The sequence below is a fragment of the Vespa mandarinia genome, chromosome 9 (genome assembly GCF_050613455.1).
Source record: "Vespa mandarinia isolate Hongniang chromosome 9, ASM5061345v1, whole genome shotgun sequence".
NCBI classification, from domain to species: Eukaryota; Metazoa; Arthropoda; class Insecta; order Hymenoptera; family Vespidae; genus Vespa; species Vespa mandarinia.
In genome coordinates, this window is record NC_140818.1 from 3,795,153 (window position 1) to 3,818,505 (window position 23,353).

Consider the following 23,353-nt stretch of genomic DNA (forward strand, 5'->3'; position numbering starts at 1 on the left):
CTTTTCTTTTTTCGAATGGAATAAAAGTGTCGATTATGAAGACGACGAGTCGACGCGTTCAAACGATCGATTCCTTGTCTCTCTCTCTCTCTTTCCCTATTTCTCTCTTTTTCCGTATCTTTGAATGATTGTAGGTATTAGACATTACGTCATTGACTCATACAGTTATACTTACGGTGTATAATCATAGGATAGGTGACATACATTGATTGTGATGGTCTATTACGTCGATTATTTTTATAATTTCCTTTCTTTCTAAAAGAGAAATAGTGGGAATGTAGGTGGATAGGGGGTGATGGCAGACAGATGCCACAATGCTATTATCACATCTACGTGTTTTCTTTTATTTTATTAAAATATTTAGACACTTAACTTAAACGCGTACCGATAGGGACAGTAAATAATTAAATTAAATACATTTTCCGGCACACAAAACGGTGCGCAAGAATTATATTGCATGACCGTGCTCAAAGTTGCCACACGTTCTTTTCTTGTTTCTTTTTCTTTTTTTCTTTTTTTCTTTTTTTTTTTTTTTTTGCTCATACTACCTATCCTTCTGTCAAATATGAAAATATTTAATACAGAGACGTTCGCAGGATCCTGACGAATATAATAAACTAAATCCTTTATACATTTTTACATGATGTATTTTTCATCGTTCAATCATCGGTGGCAACTCGCCGTTAAATATTCCACGAGCAAAAAATTCGTCGTAGACATATCGAAATTCTTCATCTATCTTCGCTTTTAAAAATTTAATCGCATTCACGAGATTATTGTAAATTCCTACGGCTTTACATTTTCTTGCTTATGTTTTCTTCATTGTCGTTTCTATATCTCTTCGGCAACCGAGAAAAGTGGCTTCGGCCTCGATGAAAGCAAGCTTCTTTTCTACGTTTTCAAATAAATACGAAACATTTATTGCGATGTCCATCGAATGCATTCCTTATTGTAAAACAGGGCGTTTCTGCATTCGTTGAACTTCGCAATGAAAAACCTACGTCGAATCGAAAACGAAGTTTTATTATTTAATTTTCTCAAAGATCCTTTCTTCGACTTCTTTCATCTCAAACGAATTTCACGCTCTGGTTTGGTCATTACACATCTTCCTCTATAGCAAATCTCGGTCATGTGAGAGACTTTAGTCGTCGTCGACGTTCTCAGCACTTTACCGAGTATCGTTTCCGTCGTGTTGTGTTCACTAATTGTATTGTATTCCGATGTCGTTGGTAATGTCGTCGTCGTCATTGTTGTCGTCGTCGTTGATAAACTCGTTGGTGTCACCGTCACCATAGATTCATCTTTGGACAATATATCGTGTATTTCGGTGTCTAAAATCACCGTTGGATTCGAATGATATTCCGACGTAGACGAACTCTCGTCTTCAACGTTTTGCATTGCGATTGTCGTTGGTGTTTCCTCTTGTTCCAATTTTGTCGATGAATTATCTTCGGCTTGAGTCGTATCTTTTCTAACACTGATAGAACTCGTTTCCAATGGGGAATTCGTCTTAACCTCGTTGTCCTCCCTTGAATTCTCCAAGGAACCGATCTTATTATTTTTCTCATTGTTCATGGATCTCTCATTGGATCTCTTCTTATTTTCTCTATTTTCCTTCAAATCGTCAAATACATTTTGAACATAATCCGTAAGAATTTTAACTTCGGTATTGTTATCCTCTTTATTCCCTATGTCCTTCTTCGAGATTTTATTCCAATCACTTATTTTCCCGTTTTTATCGTAATTCCAAGTGGAAAAGAGTGAATGATTCAAGGCTATCGAAGGATCTGATGGATATCTCACTTCGCTCCATTTAGCTCGGTGATTCTTCGGATAGGAAATATCGTCGTTGTCCTTTGATTCTTCGGTCTTTGTACTTTCGACGATGGGAAAATTTTCCGTCGTCGTATCGATCGTTTTAATCGTCGTTATTTCAGATTTTTCTACGATCGGTGTGGTTTCTAAAGAGATATCGATGGAGTTTAGATCGTTTAGAGTCGTTTGGGAATTACTAAAATCAGTGGTGATGATTGTTCCAGTTTCCTGAGTAGTCGGTATTTTAATGTTCTCCGTAGACTCTCTTGTGATCGAATCTTTGGAATTAATGCGTGTACCGTAATACTGAGTGGTGGTTTTTAAAGTTTCTTCGGGGTCAAGTGTTCTTTCTAATTCCTCTGGCATAGTCGTAGGTATATTAGTTGTAGTACGTAAAAATTTGTAATTCATTGTTTCTTCTTCTTCATACGGAGATGTCATTGGTGTTGATGTTAGCCAAACGTTCGAAGGTAATACCGTACTAGTTGATGTTGCCAGTATGGGTAAGGATACGTCATCGTTTTTAAACATTTCCTCTAGAAAATCTTCTAAAACGAATCGTCGCGATCCGTCATCGGTTGATCTCGTAATACTTGACTTATTCACGGAAAACTTTCTCTGACGAATCGGATTATATTTGTATTGATCTTGCATTAGACTGTTAACGGCGGCGTTGATATGTTGAGATTCGGCCGTAACAAAATCATCGATGATTGGTCTTACTCGGACTCGTACTCTTTTCCTTCTGTTAGTCTGCAAGAAAAATTGTGATATAATAATGTCGAACGAGGAATAATATAATTCATAGGATTAATTAAAAATCTTAATAGAGACGAGACGACATTTACCTTTCTAACTCCAACAGGATCGCTATTTTTCTTTAATATTTTTTCATCGTCTTCCTTCTCCGTCGATTCTTTCGACAAATTTTCTTCCTTCGATCGCCATCTCTCATCATCGTAATTTTCGAACGAGCTTACTTTTTGTTGACGTTTCATTGGACTCTCCGTGTGATCGCGCATTGTCATTTTTTGTCCAAACACCGTAGTACCCTTTGACATAGATTCTTCCTCGTCCATCATCAATTTCATTCCATCGCTATTCTTCAATTCGGAAGAAACTACGAACGTTAATGAATTCTCTGGACGAACCGTTATAATATCAGTGATTTCTCTAATGTTCTCCTGTTTTGTACGTTCCTCATTGAATCCACCAGTAGCATAATTAGCCGCGAAACTTGGTTGAAAAGAGGTACGAGATAATTTGGTAGACCATTGACTCTCGGCTCCGTAAATGTCAGCAGGCATTAAATGTGTGTCACTTAAGGTCGTTGATTTTAAATTCGTTGAATGACTGTACTTCTGAGGAGAATTACTTCCCAATTGTGTTTGATCATATTCCTCTTGTTGTACTTGCGTTTGAGGAGCTACCGCTCCAAAGTTCAATACAAAGTCCTGCGGTGGATACTGGAAATGTTATCTTTTTATTTTTGATCAAATTATTATTGTATACGTTATATACTCACGTTTTCCGTAATTGATTTATAAGATTGATCTGGTTGATTATAAGTTTCACCAAATTGGGATAGGCTATCGAAATTTTCATCGTAAAGAGTCTGCTGCTCCCCGACTGTTTCCGGAAGTGCCGGAAGTACACGTGGATAATTTCCTTCCAATGGTACTTCGTTATTCACATCATAACTAGACTCCGTTGTGCTGGTCGTCGTGAGACGTTTTCTTCCAGGACGACGAGTCCTGGTACGAGTTCGACTTTGTTTTATATCTTCTGGTTTGTAGTTTGGTCTTACTGTGTACACCGAATTATCGGGATTTATCGTGGCCTGCGGTATATTTTCTGTTGTAGTCGTAATAATCGGCGTCGTAATTGGTAAAATCGTTGATTTAATCGATGGCCGTCGATTCGTTGTATGATATTTCGGACGATTCTTTAAAGAATGACTCGGAGGTGGATTGTACTCTATCTCGGTCTCTTGAGCACTGGCAGAAGGTTGTTGTTGTTGTTGTTGTTGTTGTTGTATCTGTAATATAAAGTTAATTGCCATAGAGTATAGAATATAGTGGTGAGTTAACAACCGTATATCTATCATATCAAATAATAAATATAACATGAAGTATTTTAAATGGTACACGATTTTGGCAATTTCCCTAAAAGTATATCGATCAAACTGTGCAACTATTAATATATCACTTGGAACGCGAACACGTTCGAGTACAAATGAGTGAAGAATTATAGTTGTAATTTAAAGTTTGTGTCAACGCAATATTATATTGAAAAAGATATGTCGAAAATGAAGGCGAAGTTATCTATATGTTTAAAATGAGGAAAAGTTCTAAATATAAGAACCCTCTTTTAATTATTAAAAAACGAATGACGCATAGGATGATTATTATAACCGATAAGAAGACACCATAAAGAAGAAACTTACCGGTAAATTGTTTATTTGTGGCAGTATTGGCTTGAAAGTAACAGGTGGTGCATGGAATCGATTGTCCACCGGATGCACTGGTCGGAAGCTAGGAGGTCTTATAAAACCATAATCGATATCTTCTTCCAAGGGTTGTTCGGTAGTTGTGGTGGTTGTAGTCCTCGGCGTTGTTGTTGTAGTTGTTGTTGTTGTTGTCGTCGTACTCGTTGTCGTAGACGGTGTGGTTTGTTGTACAAGAGATCGTTGTCTTTGCGAACCAGCCTGAATCTTCACATACTCATAACCACTCGTTTTAACTTGGCTTTGTGGACGCGATCTCGATTTCGTTCTATGACGATGACCGGACGATCGTGGAGCATCTTGTTGATTGACAGCGCTAAAACGCACGAATTCGTCTTGCGAACCTCTTGGACGAGTTTGCACGACCGAATCGGAATGCGTTCGGGTACCAACACGACCACGAACACGTTGTCGTATTACAACTGGAGTTGCTTCCGTTGTCGTACTAGTTTGCGTTGTCATCTTTACAGATAAAATAACATTTTTATAAATACTTCAAAGAATCAGGAGATAAATCATGTATTTTTGAAAGTTCAAAATAATTGGATTTAAGAGGAGGGTCAAAAGTGAAAATATTCTTTCCCTATGCTATTTATCTATATCAAATAATAATTATACCTATTTAACTTTTTTATACAAAATTAAGAACTTACACACATTGACCGCCGAAACAATGTTCCATAAATCGATATATTCATCTAATAACTTTTTGTAAATAAATGATACAAGAGAATTTATAATCATAGTCATATTATTTATATTAGATTTTACTCTTATTAGGGATTGTACTTTAAGTCTTCCAAATATCACCAAAAAAGAGATGTCGTTAAAAATTCAAGAAACTGAATATTGATAATTGATGATCTCTCATGGCATTCAAAGAATAAAAAATATTTTTTTCGTATTAATAGTATGAAAAAAAAAAGAGAAAGAAAATTGAATACGAAGTAGACATTATTTATACACATACTACATATATCAATAATTTAAAAGTACAGAAAATGCATTACCGTGGTTAATGGTTCTTCTGTCGGTGGCGCTAACAAATCATAAACTTCTTGCTTCTCTGGTGGAAGCGGGATGAAAATTGGTTCTTCGCTTGGATCCGCTACAACGCTACTTCCATCTACCTTTCTATCTTCGACTTGTCCAAAGTTACCATGCTCACCAGTTGGAGGATAATTCAAGTGGGATTGAACCTGTGCTACTTCGTACGGAGGAGAATATTGTTGGGCTGTCTCATCGATCTTACTTCTTGGATTTTCCGAAGTACCGCTTAAACCAAAATCTGTATTCTCGAGTTTCTCAGCGTAATAAGCGGTATAGTCCTTAGATTTCTGAACGGTCGGTTGATTGCGAGCCTCGCTGTTCTGAGCTTGGTAATTAAATCCATTGACTGGTGCTTTCTCAAGAACGGTTTGATCCAATTCATCGAGTTGACTTCCATAGGCGGTAGGATAGTTAGCATCTTGGGGATAATTCTGAGGATAATTTTGTCCCTTAGAATAGTCTTCCGTTGCAACCGGCGTGTTGTAATTCGGTGTAGTTTCACGGGGAGGTGGATAATTCTCAGTAGAGCCAACGATGGTCGATGGATAATTCTCTTGAGAGAAAGCGTTCAAATTTGAGGTGGGTATACTTGATTCTTGTTGTTTAGAATTATGCGAGGGTGTGCCTGATTGTGAATATGAATCAGTCGGTGTGGACGTGATCGATCCATCGGGAGCACTATGCTCATAAATTGCAGCTTGATGAGCTTGAATATTGTAATTTTGATCGTAGGCCTATATTGGGAATAGAAAACAAATTTTTTTATTTTTGAGATATGAAAAAATAAAATATCAAATTACTTTTCACTATGCAAAATAATCGTACCTCGGATTGATAAGCCGTCTTATCGTTATTCCTATGTTTTTGACCTCTTGGCCTTTTATGATGATCTATATAGTTATACTTCTGTGTAGTTTCGGAATGTTTCGACTTGGTAGGTTCGTAAACCGGTGAATCGTTATACGATTCGGTAGTCGTTGTGTACCTGGATCCACTTCTTGTTCTACTGTAGGGTCTTCTAGATCTATCGGACGTTCTAGTACCAGGAGTTGTGGTGGTTGTGGGTCGTGTGGGTACTATCCTACTTCTATTAAAAATAAATCGTAGTGATTATTTTTATATTATGTCTGGATATATTTTTATATCTTTATAAACTAGATATACCTATGACGCGAACGTGGCCTATAAGTGGTCGAGGGTGGCCTGGGTGTGGTAGTCGTAGTCGTAGTCGTTATAATCGCTGGTGTTGTTACAACTTCTGTCGTTGTAGTAGTTGGAATCGCTGTTTGCTTCTCAAGCAAAGAATTAACCAACCCAGGTAGATGGGGTGAAATCGGTAACTCAGCAGGTAAATTATATTGCGTTGGACCTCTTACTTCATTAGCATCATTCGAGGAAACTAGAGATTGGAGAGAATTAATGAAATGAGGATTTGATTGCGTATACGTATTATGATTTTCGACAAAAGAATCTTTGTTGTTGTTGTTGTTGTTTTTGTTATTGTTAGCATTTCTTTGTTGGGCAAGTTCTCGATTAATCAATGCTAATTGTGCGGCTAAATCTTGTTCTTTCGTCGACGGATCATCCAATGTCCTCGATGACTGTTCTGGATAATTCGGTGTACTCGAATAAATTGCTTCCTCTTGATAACCAGTCCCAGTGATACCCAATCTAGTGTCATGTGCCAAAGTAGGAACTACATGTCTGGAATCTTCATCATAATATGTCTTTTGTTTGGCTTTTCCAATCGGGAGTGATGGCTCACCTTGGTAAATAGTGTCGATTACGGAAGGAGGATTATTATCTCCGTAGGATTGCCTAAATCGGAATCTAGAACCACTAGGTGTTGATATCGTGGAATACGAAGTATCATATTTTGGTGTACTGGACAATTCTTGAGTATAACCAGCAGTGGTTGAATGTTCATAGCCTAGTGTGGTGGGATCTATCCGACTCAAATCACTTCCAGTCCCATCGATGTAAGAGTTTGGTTCTATAAGAGGTGTCGGGCTAAAATTATGAATAGTTTCTGGTGTATCGGGTTCGGGAGCTGAAGCATCGATTGTATTCACGACGACGGATCCGATATGAGGAGCTGGGAATGGGATTTTAGAATATCCTGGTGGTGGATCGAAGCTAAGCGGTGCCACGAAGAAAGGTAACTTGTCAACTTTTCTTTCAACTCGATTATGGTCGATCGACGATAAGTACGGGAGATCAAACTTTGTGTAACCAAACGGTGGATCTAGATTTGTTGGTCCTACAAATACTTTAGGTGTATTAGGTACAACCGTGTCTAAAACTGCGATTGTTTTTGCATCTTTGAGAATCCTTAAAACATCCGAAATTTTGACTCTCTCTGGTGCCATGCTATCACCACCCATGTAAACGGAAAGAGGAGGTTGATTGGGCGATGGTGGTGGGGTTGTAGTCGGTAATTGCTGATTGATTCTTGGACGTGGTTGTCTAACGCGACTTCTATGTTTTACCTTATTCGAGGTTTCTGTGACATGTTGTCGTTGTAACTGTTTGTTACGTACCAAAGGAAGAGTTTGAGTGTCCGGTTGATTTTGATTAATATTCGGAGTAACCGTGCTCGCTTCCACCTGTCTCTGTTCTTCTAATTTTCTTTGTTCCTCCAAGGCACGTTGAATATCCAATTGTTTTTGTTTTTCCAATGCAGCAAGCCTTTCGTTCTCTCTTTGCCTAGCTTCTTCCTCTTGTCGTCGTTTCTCTTCCTTCGCTCGAGCTTCCGCGATTCTTCGTCTTTCGAGTTCTTCCAATCTCTGCTTTTCTCTCGCCTCTCGAAGTCTCTCGAGTTCTCGTTGCTTCGCTATTTCCTCAAGTTTTTCGAGTTCTTTTCTCCTTCTCTCCTCTTCTCTCTGTCTTGCCAATTCCTGTTCCTTCTGCAGAATTTCTTGCTCGAGCTGAGCCTTCCTCTCCAACGCTTTCTTCACATCTTCCATTCGAGTGATCTCCTTCGATCTTTCCTCCTTCACGAACTCCAACTGGTCCAACAAATCTCGAGCGAAAGCATCTGGCTCTTTTGTTGTTTGCTCAACACCATCGTTTATTCGATATTGCTGCTGTTGCTCCTGATGCTGTTGCTGACGGAAAGGATATTGCTTTTGTCCTCGTAATCTCTTAGATTGACCCCTTTGTTGAGCTAGCGTTTCTAGAGGAACGTAGACTAGTTGGACCTGAAAATAATAATGAAATTATTAAAACTTAATAAAAAATAAGATCACGCAAGAGAAAGAATCGTTAAACGACATCTACCTCCTCGTTTTCATTCTCTACATTTTCAGGTAAGCCCGAAATACCATGTGCCGTTTGACCTTTCACTTGTTTTCCAGTTGGCCGATATTTTTCTTGCTTCTCGACAAAATCTTTAATGTTTTCACGAATATCAACTTGACTCAATTGATCCGGACTTTGTTCTTCTCTCAATCTATCCTCATGACCTTCGCTATAGACTTGACTTTTGCTATTATGCAAGTTTCCAAATTCTTCGTTTTTAACGTTTAAATTCTGATTACCCTTTACTGGCTGATGAAACCGCTGTAATCCTTGCGAGAGGAAGTTTTGAGCAGAATAAATGGGCGGAAGAGCATCGGGAGAGGGTAATGGTGGTACTAACACGTCCGAACTTAAACCTGATATACCTTGCAAATTCGGTATCGTATTTTGCTGCAGCATACGTTTCTCATTTTCCGGGCTACCGAAACTGCTCGGTAGAAGCGTTTGAGACTAAAACGTAGAAACAAGATAGCAATATTTATTAAAATCAAAATATGAGTAATGATTCTTTTTATTTATTCTTTTATAATAATAAATTACCTGTAATAACTGTTGCTGTGTCCTAAGCTGTTCCTGTAAGATCAGCAACTTTTGAATATTCTCTTGAGTCTTTTGCAACTGCAAAAGTTGTTGCTGATATTGTTCTTGAAGTGCTGGGGGTAAGGAGAGAGATGGAAGATGCGGTAGAGTAGAACTTCCCGATGAAACTGCTTCATTTCCAACGTTACTCGTTCTAATTTGATTCGAAGTACTTCTTGGATTTGCCAATGGAATCCAATCGTTATTTGATACTTGTCGTGACCATCGTTCACCGCTGATACCACCAATTCTTACGCATAGAATTAGACCAGTGGATAGTAGTATCAACGACCAGCACCTCCGCACGATCTGAACAAACGAAATTAAAGGGATTTCAAACTCTTTGCCAGTTACTTTCACAAAGTTATTTCGATAAAAGTGATTCGCGATTATGTCATCATTTTCTTTTTTCTGTGGTAATAACAATTCCAACGAGGGGAATAAATCAAAGGAATTCGTAGAAAGTCAAAGATTATAATATCATACGGCCATCGTTGCCGTAATGATAATGTCAAAAACGAAATAAAACCGCAAGCTCGTAGCGTCGATCACGAAATGTATAAGAAATTCTTTAAATTTCTTGCGGGGTACCGATAAATTAACTCCCCGACGACGCTACTCTCTGATGAATCCTTGCGGTTTATCGTGGTAACGAGACCGATGTTAAACGTATTTATTTCTTAAAAACTTCAATCATTTCAAATTATCTCTTCGTGATATCTTCTTATATATTTCTCGATTCGGCAATCTCTAAGATAATTTTGTTAATTACAATAAGAAACGAAAGAGACCATTTTCTATGAGGAAACGATAAAGAAGTTCCTTCGATTTTTCATCTCAAGAGACTTTGAAAAACTGCGAAACTTATATCGGTGTGTGTCTATGTGCAAAGAGAAATTATCGATTATCGATACAATTTTCCGTTTCATTTCCGCTTCCGGAAGTTTCCGATCGCCTTCGTAAGAGATTTTCTTTCGCTTCTAGCGATACGATGAACCGTGAAATTCGTAGTTACAACGTATAAAATCGTTTTGCTGATATCAAATGAGAAAAAGGGAGTGGGAGAGAGTGGTAGAGAGTAAAACAAAATTTTTTAACTTTGTCTCTTCGATTTGTCATATTATATGCGTTAAATACCTTCTTTCAACATTCTAGATTACAATTTTTCGCGCGTAAACATAGATCACATTTTATTATGGCCATTCCAATGTGCGTCAGTGAATGTAGTTGACCTTCTCTCCGTTATTGGTACTGTTCACCGAAAGATCTATGAACGTATTTACGTGCGTAAACGTCACGAGTACTTTAAATATTTCACTCTATTTTTATTTCCCTCTATTTTATTTCTTTTTTCCTTTTTTCTTTTTTCTTTTTTTTTCTTTTTTTCTTTTTTTTTTTCATTTAACTTTATTTCGAAATATTCGAAATATTATAATATTTATATTTTTTATATTAAGTAAAAAATAAATGTTTCAAAAATATATAATTACATATTGAATATGAACAAAATTAATCCCTTCGATGAAATCCATTCGATCGAAATATAAATCTCATACTGGAGGATTATCGTGCTTTTTAATGCTGTTAATTTTCTCTGAAACGTCAAATCAAGCGATTATGATAATTTTACTTGAAATTAGGATTATTATTATCGGAAAACGTACGGATAGATGCTAATATAGAAAAATATTTCTCCGTTCTCGTCATCTTAAATATCATTATTATAATCATTAATCATTGCCGTCATTATCACCTATATTATCGCCATTATGAGAATCGAGATCGTGCTGCACGAGCCGCAAGATCTGGAGTGCAACCGAACTAACGAACTGTGAAACGTCTAAAACCATAGCGTACCAGTATTTTCTAATAAATACTTAGACAGGCCGAGCAAACTTTTGCCGGATCTTTATCCACCGTGAACATTCCTGTTTATATTAATTAATGTTAATCTTAAATAATAACACGAAGGAGAATGTGATTTTAAGAAAAAGAAAAAAAAAAAAAGAAAAAAAAGTAAAGAAGAAAAGAAAAAGAGAAGAAAAATAAGAGAAAAAGAAAGAAAGAAAAATTTTAACAAGCTCGAGCTTTTACGTGCGAACAAAGAGAAAGTTTTTTTTTCAGTTTAATACAATCATGTATATCTATGTATGTACTACTGACATCATTTAGATTATGTGCCACAATACACGGTTGAAAACAATTTTTATTGCGGAAGATCGCGTGTCCGTTACGCCGTACGATTTTTCTGCTTTCTTCGTTATTCTTGCCAAGTGCATTCCACAAGAGTAAGATATACCCATGTAGGTATGTGTACGTGTGTGTGTATAGATGTGTGTATTTATGTGTGTGTGTGTGTGTACATGGTACTTCAGAAAAATAAGTTTCTCGAGTGAAATATAATCGGGCGATATCTTACAGATTGTCTCAAAGTAACTAGCTCCGTTGCATAATATTTTTTGCATTGTTCACGAATGAAAAATAGCATTGTACAGGATCTAACGAAGTTTCCATTAAGGGGAGGTGGAATAAAAGGAAAAAAAAAAGAAAAAAATGTCAATCATACCAGTCAATTAAAACTCGTGACTTGCACCTTTCATTTTTTTTTTGAAAATTTACTGACATTTCAACTTTTTTCTTTTTCTTTTTTATATTCTTTTTTCTTTTTTTTTTTTTTGTGATATTATTTCTCAGTTCTCTTTCGAATCTGAGAGAAACGATAAAGAGCGAGATCGATTGTGGCTCGTAACTCCGGAGAAATTACTTTCTCTCATTTGAAAGAAACGTATGGATGTTTAGAATGATTTTCCTTGCAGGTCTCCCTTGTCTGTGCACCTTTAAAACAACACGTAACGTAACGTCACGAAGAGCAATTTTAACGTTAAACGTGTGCAATTATCGATCCCTCCTCTGTGTACAGAACGCGTATAGTTAAGAAGGCGTTAAAAAGGAGGTCGGCACCTTTCTCTCCTTGCCCGGAATCGACACGGCATCTCCCCTCATACTTTTTTTTTTTTTAACACAGATTAAACATTATCACGTCAAAATTGTGATAGGAAAAAATTTGAATTTATCCTTAAATAATATAGTTCCTTTTTAAATTGTAAAATGTAAAAGTTAAAATAAAAAGAATTCGATATATATATATATTTTTTTTTTTTTCAAATATTTTATTTAAATTAAATATCATTCAAATGAATTACAATCAATTCGTTAAAATTAAATTAGATTTTAATATAATTTAAATTAATAAAGTTAATTTTAACGAAAATATTAATAAAAGAAAATTGTTATTCGTCGCGCAATATTATTCTTAGAAAAATATTAAATTTTCCTTTGAAAATTTCTTCGGTGTAATTTAATCATTAAAAGTGCCTCGTAATATGGTCGTAAATAACGTTGAAACATCATCACTGTATTTGTTAATACCTAAGAGATAGGATATTGTCGAGTATTAAAGTCGGATAACTAAAAGTAAAATAACTAAAAGTAGATCGTATTACTACGTACCCGATAATTTCGCAGAGAATCACCTATCTATAAAATTTAACGATAGTCGATGATTAAATTAATATCTATCGTTTACCATATAGTTATCGTGGTGTGATACGTACAAACTATATTTATTATTAATAACCTTAACGAGTTCTATACGTTAATTAACGTTAAGAATTTTAAAAGCATTAAATAACTTCTAACGAAATCAAATCTACATATGTAACATAATCAAGGAAACACCAAAGGAAATGTCATATTTGCAACCTTCGGAATTTCATGCTCCACTTATTCGTATGCACTGCCTTTAGTTTCTTGAACTTTCGTTTCTCCTTCTTTTATCGATAGGTTGACCATTCGATCGAAGCACGACGACGAATCCAACGATTAAAATATTCTATTTTAGTCATTGTAAATACACATACATACATGCATATACATATATACATACATTATATATATATATATATATATATGAATACATACATATTTGTATGTGTATGTATACATAACTGGAACGCTTATCCTTCTATGTTAGCGCAAGAACGCGAACTTTTGACAGATCAATAAGAACGATGAGAACTACGTAGATACGTAGGTACATAGCTACGTTGGGAGATCTCCTTCCAAATATATATACTAATTCAGGGACGTTATTACTGCTTGGATAACATATGTCGGTCGTATGAAATTGCATACTTGGAATAATTATGGATTGGGAACTTACTATTGCAATAATTTCAAAAGAAGACGGAGGCTTTCGGGAATTGTGAGAAAAAGAGAAAGAGAGAGAAAGAGAGAGAGAGAGAGAGAGAGAATATTCTGTGAAAATGAGAAAAATCGAGATTAGACAAAAAAATAAAGACGAATAATGAATGAAAAAAAGAAAGAAAAAAAAAAAGAAAAGAATGTAAAAATATCAGGTATTCATATTTTTTTAATCAAACTTTTTTCCTTCCTTCCTTTTCCTTTCGATTAAATGAAATATGATTTTTCATATAAATACTCCATTGCCGTTGAAAGAAAGAAAAGCGCAGGATTCGCCTGAAAGAAGGATGTACGTGACGTTAGGACGAGCGAGAAAATCGCCCTTTTTATTTCTTTTTTCCTCGAGAAAAATCTTCATTTAATAACGTTGCGTTCCATCTTCTCCCTTTTCTCTCCTTTCAGAAAAAAAGAATTCCAAAATTCAATTCATCGTGTCGAATCATAGAAAAGATATATATATATATATTGTTTGCCTTTTCCTCATTTATTTTTCTACTCTACTTAATACGAGCAGGAGTACCATTGCCATCAAAGGACTGGTTTCTTTCTCTTAGCGTTTGACTGATGCTGCTGTTGCTGTTGTTGCTGATATCACCGAGAGTAGGCAGTAGCAGTACCAGCAGCAGCAGCAGCAGCAGCAGTAGCAGTGCCAGCAGCAGTAGCAGTGCCAGCACCAGTAGCAGCACTTTACACGAACGGACACAGGTTTCATCGGCGTGCCACTTACGTATATATCTTGTCTTGTATAGAACTTTCTTCGTTGGCCCCACCTTTACTTTCGCCTTCGAACATTTTTTGAGAGTGCCCACTGTCCCACGTCTCGTTCTGTTCTCTCGAGGCGTATGATTCTCCTCTCAGATCATTTCGAATCATACACGTACCTATCTCTTTCTCTTTCCCTATAAAAAGAGACTAAGAGAGAGAGAGAGAGAGAGAGAGAGAGAGAGAGAGAGAGAGAGAAAAGAAGAGAGAGCGAGTGGTGGAAGATCTGAGAAAAAGAAAGAGAGAAAGAGAGATAGGTAGGTACACGCCCGTTCACGAGAGTTTCGAGTTTTCAAAGTGAAACTAATAACCGGCTATACACTCGGAAAGTAATATGGAGACATGAGAAAAGAGTCTCTCGTTGGAAAGGAATTAGTTCCTTGGTTGCGAACTGAACTCTTATCATCAAGAGAAATGAAATTTTACGTTAAAGATGGTAAATTCCTTCCTTTGCGTAATTTATTTATTTATTTATTTATTTATTTATTTATTTATTTATTTATTTATTTATTTATTTATTTATCTATCTATTTATTCATTAATTTTTTCTTCGTTTATTCACGATCTACTCAAGTGATCCATGAGATCAAGGAAAATAGATAATTTGAAGGATATGAGAATTTTATACATATATATATATATATATATATATCTTTTTTCTTTCTTTTTTTTCTATCGTCCACGTCGGTTCAATTTTTAAAAATTTTTTAAATAACTTAATAATTTTTAATATGAGAAATGATAAATGAAAGAAAATGAAAGAAACTCATGAAAAGATTCGGGTACGATTAGCGGCAGATCGAGCATGAAAATGAAAACCTTTCAATTGCGTAATCTCGTTCGGCAATGATATCGAGATTCGATCGGGAAAGGAATTACGTTCGCTAAGAGTCACGAAGCAATGAAAAGATATATTTATCTACGTTTCATGCTACGTATTTTTCTCTCTCTCTCTCTCTCTCTCTCTCTCTCTCTTTGTCTCTCTTCCTCTCTCTTTCTTTGTCTCTCTCTCTCCCCTTCTCTTTCTCTTTTTCTCTCTCTCTCTCTCTCTTTCTGTTTTATGAGAAATAGGAGAAAAAGAGAGAGAGACAGAGAGGGAGAGAGAGAAAGAGAAGACATAAGAAGAAGCAAAAATGTAGGAAAGCTACGAATCGATGATACGACATACGACATCTCGGAAGATAGACGTTCACCGACCTCTCGAATTGCGACATAAAGAACGAAGCTGTTCACATACTGACCCCCATTTCAATCCCGGAGGCATATTTGATTCTCCGGCAACTACTTTGTCCGTTATATGATTCTTTCTCTTCAACGGGAAGAGGGATGCGAAAGTGCCAAGTTTAACGATAAAAGTGAAAAATTCGATTTATATAGTCGCATTCTTACAACTCATTGTTAATTATTTTAACAATGTTAAATTTATTGTCATGATTTCTTTAACACTATCGTAAAATAATCAATAATTGATCGAGACAATAATGCTTAAATCATTATAAACAGATGGAAAACAATTAAACGAATTATAATAATTAACAAATTGATAATAATTTGTTAATAATTGCATTTACTTTTTCATATTTTTTTTTTTCTTTTTTTTTTTTTTTTTAATTTAAATGCCGTTACAAGACCATTTACGTCTTTCATATTTACGAGAGCTTGTAAATGCACATACATATATACATATATATATATATATATATATATATATATATATATATATGTACGTATACAATATTAAAAACTTCAAGAGACATAATAAGAAAGTTGGAAAAATGTCAAGAAAAAAATGTTTCTCGTGATTTTACTTGAAGTAAAAATGGACAGAATTTCCTTTGAGAGAATTTCTTTTCTTTCCTTCATTTATTTTTTCTTCATTTTTTATTTTCTTTTTTTTTTTTCTTCAAATCAAACGTTCGAGCAAAAGTTATTTCAAACAGCGCGTTATACTTTGACAAATGACGAATGATTTGTAAGAAGAATCACTATTCTCGTAGAACTCACCATTGTGCAGGGTGACTTTGTAAAAGTTGTCGCGACACCGTCGTTTCACCCCTCACTTTCCCGTTTCTCTATTTCTTTCCCTTTTCGTGACAATAATAAAAATCAAATAGTTTCCTAATAATTTATATTATTTATTATTGACGATATAAATAACACTCTATGACACTGCACCACGAACGTTCTTGCATTTCCTATATACCTATCTAAAATTTCTTTGCTATTGTCCAATCTATTTTTTCCCAAAAAAAAAAAAAATCGTGGATAAACGCAGGTGGGCACACGCGAGGAGGTGTCCAACTCGAGAGTACGCGTACGGTCTTAGAAGCACGAACAGTTTGAAGGGGCACCATCGTAATGGAGAGTCTATATAGACTCCCCTCCAAAGAGAGACAAGCATTGCCATAAAGCGTGTACCCGATGCAATGTAGACGAAACGTGATCCAAGAGAAAGCCTCTCCTTCGATTGGCCAAACGGAACGGGATCCTGGAAATATACTTCGAAGGCACTTTCCGAAGATCGAAAGGGATCGATCATATTTACGTATGCATGATCACGATGGATGACCTTGCCCAGTATGATCTTACCTGCTACCTGCCATCTGGATCATTTTATTCTAGATATTTACTTGATACTTTGTTTTTCTTCTTGCCTTTCTAATTTTTAAATCCCAACGAAATTATCATTCTAATCCTTTTTATTTATTAATGGACCATAATGGATTCTGATCGTGAAAACATAGATTATTTATTGATACGCTCCTTTCTATCCAAGTAACAGCATAACTAATTAATGATGGCATAGTTAATGTACCGAGCACTATATCGAGAGAAGAATCTTTTTACTCTTTCTTCTTTTTATTTTTCTTCTTTTCTTTTTTTCGTTTTTCTTTTCTTTTTTTCTTTTTTTACTTTTTCGTTTTATAAATAACACACGAGCGTGAAAAGTTAATTCAGGTTGTTGAAACATTACAGAGAACCTTACCCTTTTTCTACTATTTCTATTCGTTTGGAACGTCATCTTATACGACTTCTTGAAAGGGTACTCAAGCGATGGGAGTCCAACAAAAAGGGTCGTCGACCTTTCCTCGTCTCACGGACACACTAACGCCAAATGTGTACCTATTTAAATGTACACGCTAAAGAGAATAACTTCTTAGCGTTTACAAACGATGTAATTTACAATCTTATTTTGAAGATCGACAATGTTTAAACTTATCGAGTATGGTCTCTTCGAGTGGTCCATTAAATGATCCATCAAAAATAATGGAGATTGTACGATGTAGACATACGGGAAACTAAATATATAAATAAAGGGTATAAAGGAGAGTTATCAAGTATCTGGGTCTCGAAGATTGGAAGTATCCTTCCCTTTCACTAGCGCAAACCAGAAAAATCGGTACAAATTTCTATGTGTATGTACGTGCGATCCATTAGGCCGGAACGAACACATAGATGAAAGAGAGCTCGGATATGGTATATACATGTATGTATGCATGTATGTATGTATTTATATACATATGTTTGTATGCATTTATGTACGTATGTATGTATGCATTTATGTACGTATGTATGTATGTATATATGTACATACCGAGTATATACATACGTACGTACGTATGTACGTACACGCGTATCGACGGAATCCTTTTCGCTTCTATGTATGTACGTAAGTATATATAGATTAGAAGTTATCACGCATGTGTGGCCGTGCATAAAATAGAGAATAAAAGATAAAAAGGATTCGATGTTAATCCGTAACTCTACTACGTACGTAATATCTAACATCGACGAAGGAATTTATCTCGAATCGAAGTAGAAAGACGAAGATTTTCCCCTATCGCTTAACGTTCGGGCATAGAATAGAAAGGAATCGATTTCAAGGTCAACGTACGAAGGAGAACTCATCGAATTTTCAGTTATCACCCATGACACGTATACGTACGTGTCACGTGATACTGATTATTTAATACCTAAATAAATTCTATTCAAATCTTTCGTATATCATAATTACCGTAGTACATGATATATATTAATAATTATAATAAAATACGAAATTTAAAGTAATTAGATTTTCTTTATGTATGATACATTGATTTAACATTATTAGAAATATTTATTATAGATTTCTTGAAATTGGTTAAATAAAAAATTAGTTCATAAAAAAGTCGAAAGTATAGTAAAATATGATCATTATGAATATAATATATTATTTATATATAAGAAATTATTGTATAAGGAAGGAATGAATAAGTAATAAATCTTTAAAGTGCTCTTAAATGAACTATACAATGCTGTATATATATACAGATTTACATATATATATATATATATATATAAATAGCTAAAACGAAATCTACATATGTGTATATATTATACATATCCAACTATCTAAGTAAATAACGTAATTTTCTCATTCGCCAAGATTCGCGTAGTAATTATTCAAAGTATAAGGGACAACTCGGGCCATTGTGAGATACAATGGAGATAACGTCGAAGAATTACCTCTTTCTCAAGTGGCACTGGGTGGATCCACTTCTTTTCATGGATGGTTTGATACTAGTTCTTGCTTTAACTAAGGATAATTAACAACGAAAGGGAAAGGAAAAAAAAAAAAAGTATAGAGAGTATGAAAGTTATGGTTCATTTTCCGAGTGGCTCCGATTTCTCTGTTTTTCGATTTATTGCTTTTTCGACACACCCACGTACACACACACACACACACACACACACACACATACACATACATACGGAAAAGAGGATCGTTTTATTTAAAGATAGTTGATTGTATCGGAGACACGTAGCGAATACGCAAGATGCAATCATCAGTGCGCCGTATATCCGGTCATTGAATTCGAACTCTTCTTCTTCTTCGTTATTTACTCCTCCTTCCTCATCTTCGTCCTCTTACCATTGTATGTACACGAACATTGTTCCCTCCCTTTCTACATTTTTCATAAGATACACATCATGTTTTAGGTGGAGTTAACGACGAGAGGGAAAATCTCTACTATCGCATATATCCATATATATGTGCATACATACATACATACATATATAAATACATGGATACACACGCATATAGGTAGATATACACAAATCATCATACAGTCGGAGATTCAAAAGAATATTTTTCAGATGCAATTACCTCTCCATGAAAGAAGTTTCGTCTGAATTGAGAGAACGGTAAAAGAAAAATATTTTATATTCTTGGTAATATTTGCGATAGCAGTAATATTTTATTCATCGAAACGAAAGAAATCATAAGTATATTTCGATTGTAATTATGTCCTTGAAAAGAATTCGTCTCGTTCTTAGTCATTGCCTAATGAAGAGAGTTGAAAATTTTCGTAAGAGTTCGACTAAATGACCCACACTACGATTCCTATCAAAAGTTGCATAAGAGTAGCATACGTTCCGGCTGCCTCTCACTTTTCTTGGTCGTGTCGTTCAGCTAATATGAAGAGATATAGAACTACTCCTGTAAACTCGTGCAAAACTTGATCGAGCTACATTCCCGGTGGATAACGTACGATCAGTTATGCCAATACAAGAGTGACGCTTTTCAAAAGTTTCAAACCGGTTGGAGTGATAAATTTTATTATTTACAGACGTTTCCTCGAAAGAGAAAGAGAGAGAGAGAGAGAGAGAAAGAGAGAGAGAGAGAGAGAGAGAGAAGACTAAATAAATAAATGTTAACGAAAAGTCTTATTATTTTTATTCAATTCACAGAAATAATTACTCTTTACGATTAGACGGTAAGTTTAGGCTAAATTTAACTTAAGAAAATATTAGTTTTAAAGCAATCTATTTAAATTTTGAAAGAGAGAGAAAGAGAGAGAGAGAGAGAGAGAGAGAGAGAAAGAGATAGAGAAAAAGCCGGTATACGACCGTCGTAAAATAGAGTGCGTGAGAGAAAGAGTGAGAGAGAGAGAGAGAGAGAGAAAGATAAAAAAAATTATAAAGTTGGTTCGTTGAAAGTTGAAATGTTGAAGTTGTACTTTAGGTTCGAAAGTTAGCAGCAGAAAAAAAATTGTATTTCGCAAATATCACCGACTTTTTACCTTCTATCACTCGAATGACGTACTTTTAAACAAATTTTCACATCGACGATCGCACGAGTCCATCCAGTAGAAAAAATTTTGTTTCTCACTTCGTATCATAGAACGTCACATATGATCTGAAATAATGTGAATGCATTTCGAAGAAAAAGAAGTATAAGAATAATATTTTTTTAAAACTTAGTTATCTCCGTCATACTTGACTGATTTAAATTTAAGAAAAAAAAAAAGAAAAAAAGAAAAAGAAAAAACCCCAGTTCTTTTCTCCGTTTTTCTTTTTACACCACCTATCTCGAAACTATTTAATCGAGTGCATCGTTCAATTAATTCCAAAAGCATTGATAATCTCCATCGAGTTAGACGGCCCCAGTCGAGACTTTCACCCTTTCTTCAACGGTTCAATGTACATTATATACATTCATACATACTATGTTCAGACTATTAACGTAGTATTTGAAAAGGAAGTTTAGCTAGTTGAATGTTGCTGGTCGTGTGTCCTTGCGAAATAGAATCGCGCAAGAATATCTTTCTCTTCCTTCTGCGTGCATTCATCGAGCTACTTTTCAACGATACCGCTCTTTGCTTTTTCCAGCTGTCTTGTAACTTCTTTCTCTTTCTCTTTCTCTCTCTTTCTCTCTCTCTTTTTTTTTCTCTCCCTCATTCTCTTTCTCTCTCTCTCTCTCTCTCTCTCTCTCTCTCTTTCTCTCCCTCGTTCTTTCTCTGTCTTTCTTTCTTTTTCGTCTCTCCTACGTCTCTTTGCGTTCAAACATACCTCTCGGGCTCGTTGCCTTTCTCTTTTGAACGTTTCCTTTATATTCTGTTCTCGACATGGCCTTTCTCTTTCAAGCGATTCCTTCATTTTCGTTCTCTGAATGAGAAGCCACAGTGTAGCCCTGGAAAAAGAAATAGGAAATTACCATTCGTCTTGCTGGGTGGTTAGGGCTAATTTATCGGTAGAAGACAATAGATTTTTATTCGAAAACCAATAATGTTGAGATCATTGCAGGTGAAAGTTATCCCGCCCGTAAAATACAATGCATTCCATCTTTCTTCTTTTTCTTCTTCATTTTTTTTCTCCTTCTTCTTCTTCTTCTTCCATTCTGTAATTACATTAATAATAATCGGTCACAGGTACATAATTTCTCTCTCTCTCTCTCTCTCTCTCTCTCTCTCTCTCTCTCTCTGTCTATCTCTCTCTTTCTCTCGCTCTCCTTTCCTCTTTATTTCTACTTCTTTTTTATCTCTTTTAAATTCCATCATAAAAGTATCCTTTCCCTTTTTCAATTGTACTTTAGTAATTCCCTGAATTATAGGATCGATCGGAATTTTTTCTCTTTCTCTTTGAGATTGATTAAACGCTTCGTTCATTAATTCCATTAATTACTTAGCAAGAACTGGACGAATGGAATTCACGATGATACGATATCTACATACATATATTCTCGATAAAATCCTAATGGTAATCTTGATTGAAATTCGAATTTTCATAAAACACGGAAATGAATAATTTCAACTTCGTAAAAGTTAGGCGAAAGTAAACTGAAATTCTATCATCGATTCTTGTTCGAATAATAATTCATTTAAATTTCATATAGTTAAATCGGTGTTGAAGCGAAACAACGATAATGTCCGATGTGTGTAATAATATGCGGAAAGAATAGTAATCTTTGAAAGTTAACTTATTAAAACATTTCGTTCATGTTTTAAAACACTTATTAATCTATTACTTTTTAACGTATTACACGATCATCGATTGAAACATTAATAAATTAAATATATATTCTTTATTTAGATATATTTCAATTTGAAAGATAATTAATTAGATCTGAATTTTTTAATGTTTCATTAATATTTTAAAATGGTAATTACTCTAATCGATTAAGCGATCGTTTATTTAAAAATTAATTAATTAAACATTCCACGTTTCATAGAAAAATAAATACACGAAGGAATTTGTTTGCAAGACATTTTTTTTTAAGCGATTACTTGACAAATATTGCCTTTGAGGAAGGAATTGTGACTTTTGCGAATTTCGAAAATATCGCGTACGTCGTGTCGTATACTTAGTACGAGACACCGGGAGAAGAAGAGGAAGGAGGGGTGGGATAGAGAGAGAAAAAAAGCAGAGAAAGAGAAATGTACATATATATATATATATATATATACAAAGAAGATGAGCGGTCTACGAACGTAAAACTATGCGTCATATTATGCGAGGAAGGCGCGTCGAGGTCATCGTGGCGGATGAGCAATGAACTTGACCGGAAGTGGGTCAGGGTAGATCTTCCTCCATAGCGAAAAGTATCTTCCTTCTCTTATGTTAAACAAGCTCTTGCGTTCTTGGTACGAATAAGAAACGAATTATCCACAATGATTATAGAAGCATATATATAAATTGTTATAACAAAGAAATGGTACTTTGTAATTTAAGAAAACAAACAAAAATAAATAAATAAATAAACAAAAGGAATTAGCAAAAAAATAGTAATACAACTCGCATAAAAAAGACAGTATATAAATATATCTACGTACAATTCATCGTGTCCTCTTTCTACGAAATAAATAATCGAATTATTAAAAATAATTTTATGTGAAATTTCACTTATTACGATAATGATCGTCCAAAGCTTGAAACGTAACCGAGTGAGACTGTAACATATATATATATAAGTTCCTTCCTTCTCTCCTTATATATATATTATATATATAATATATAACAAGTACATATATGGAAGGCATCTAAACTCGTAACATAAATTATATAATAGACTTAAATAATAAGAGGTAAATACCATTACAAAGTAGTATATGCGTATGTGTGTGTGTGTGTGTGTGTATGTATGTGTGTGAGTGTGTGTGCCTATGCACCATTATTATTATTGTGAAATACTATTTGTGAAAATAAATATAAACTCAACGTAACTTGTTCATTAAGTTCGCACGAACTCGGATGTGTTATTGGTAAATATATTGTGTACGTGGGAAAATGGCCAGGCCAAGGAAGATAAAATGTAAC

The 23,353-nt window shown here is 35.0% G+C and overlaps 1 protein-coding gene across 3 annotated transcripts; it reads right to left on the reverse strand.

Annotated features, from left to right (window-relative positions):
* Window positions 1-1,057: 1,057 nt before the first annotated feature.
* LOC118443229 (uncharacterized) lies at window positions 1,058-21,429 on the reverse strand. 3 transcript variants are annotated; one of them, XM_085659253.1, is made up of 10 exons: window positions 21,110-21,429; window positions 9,212-9,559; window positions 8,651-9,121; window positions 6,536-8,571; window positions 6,197-6,458; window positions 5,332-6,105; window positions 4,262-4,783; window positions 3,341-3,853; window positions 2,664-3,281; window positions 1,058-2,568 (listed from the first exon to the last, which is right to left on the reverse strand). In XM_085659253.1, the coding sequence occupies exons 1-10, from the start codon at window positions 21,194-21,196 to the stop codon at window positions 1,063-1,065; spliced, it is 7,137 nt and encodes a 2,378-aa protein (XP_085515379.1). In that variant the 5' UTR covers window positions 21,197-21,429; the 3' UTR covers window positions 1,058-1,062. The 3 variants fall into 3 exon arrangements, with proteins under 3 accessions (XP_085515379.1, XP_085515378.1, XP_085515377.1); XM_085659252.1 differs by lacking the exon at window positions 21,110-21,429 and adding an exon at window positions 16,280-16,613 and having other exon boundaries at window positions 2,664-3,269; XM_085659251.1 differs by lacking the exon at window positions 21,110-21,429 and adding an exon at window positions 16,280-16,613.
* Window positions 21,430-23,353: the final 1,924 nt, after the last annotated feature.

What these genes read in the sequence shown, in the direction of transcription:
- LOC118443229 (XM_085659253.1), bottom strand. Translation starts at nt 21,196, where the DNA reads ATGAAGGAATCGCTTGAAAGAGAAAGGCCATGTCGAGAACAGAATATA. An exon ending in AAAGGCAACGAGCCCGAGAG is followed by an intron (nt 9,560 to 21,109) that starts GTATGTTTGAAC and finishes TCGTTTGTTCAG; the next exon opens with ATCGTGCGGAGGTGCTGGTC. An exon ending in CACAAATAAACAATTTACCG is followed by an intron (nt 3,854 to 4,261) that starts GTAAGTTTCTTC and finishes TTTATATTACAG; the next exon opens with ATACAACAACAACAACAACA.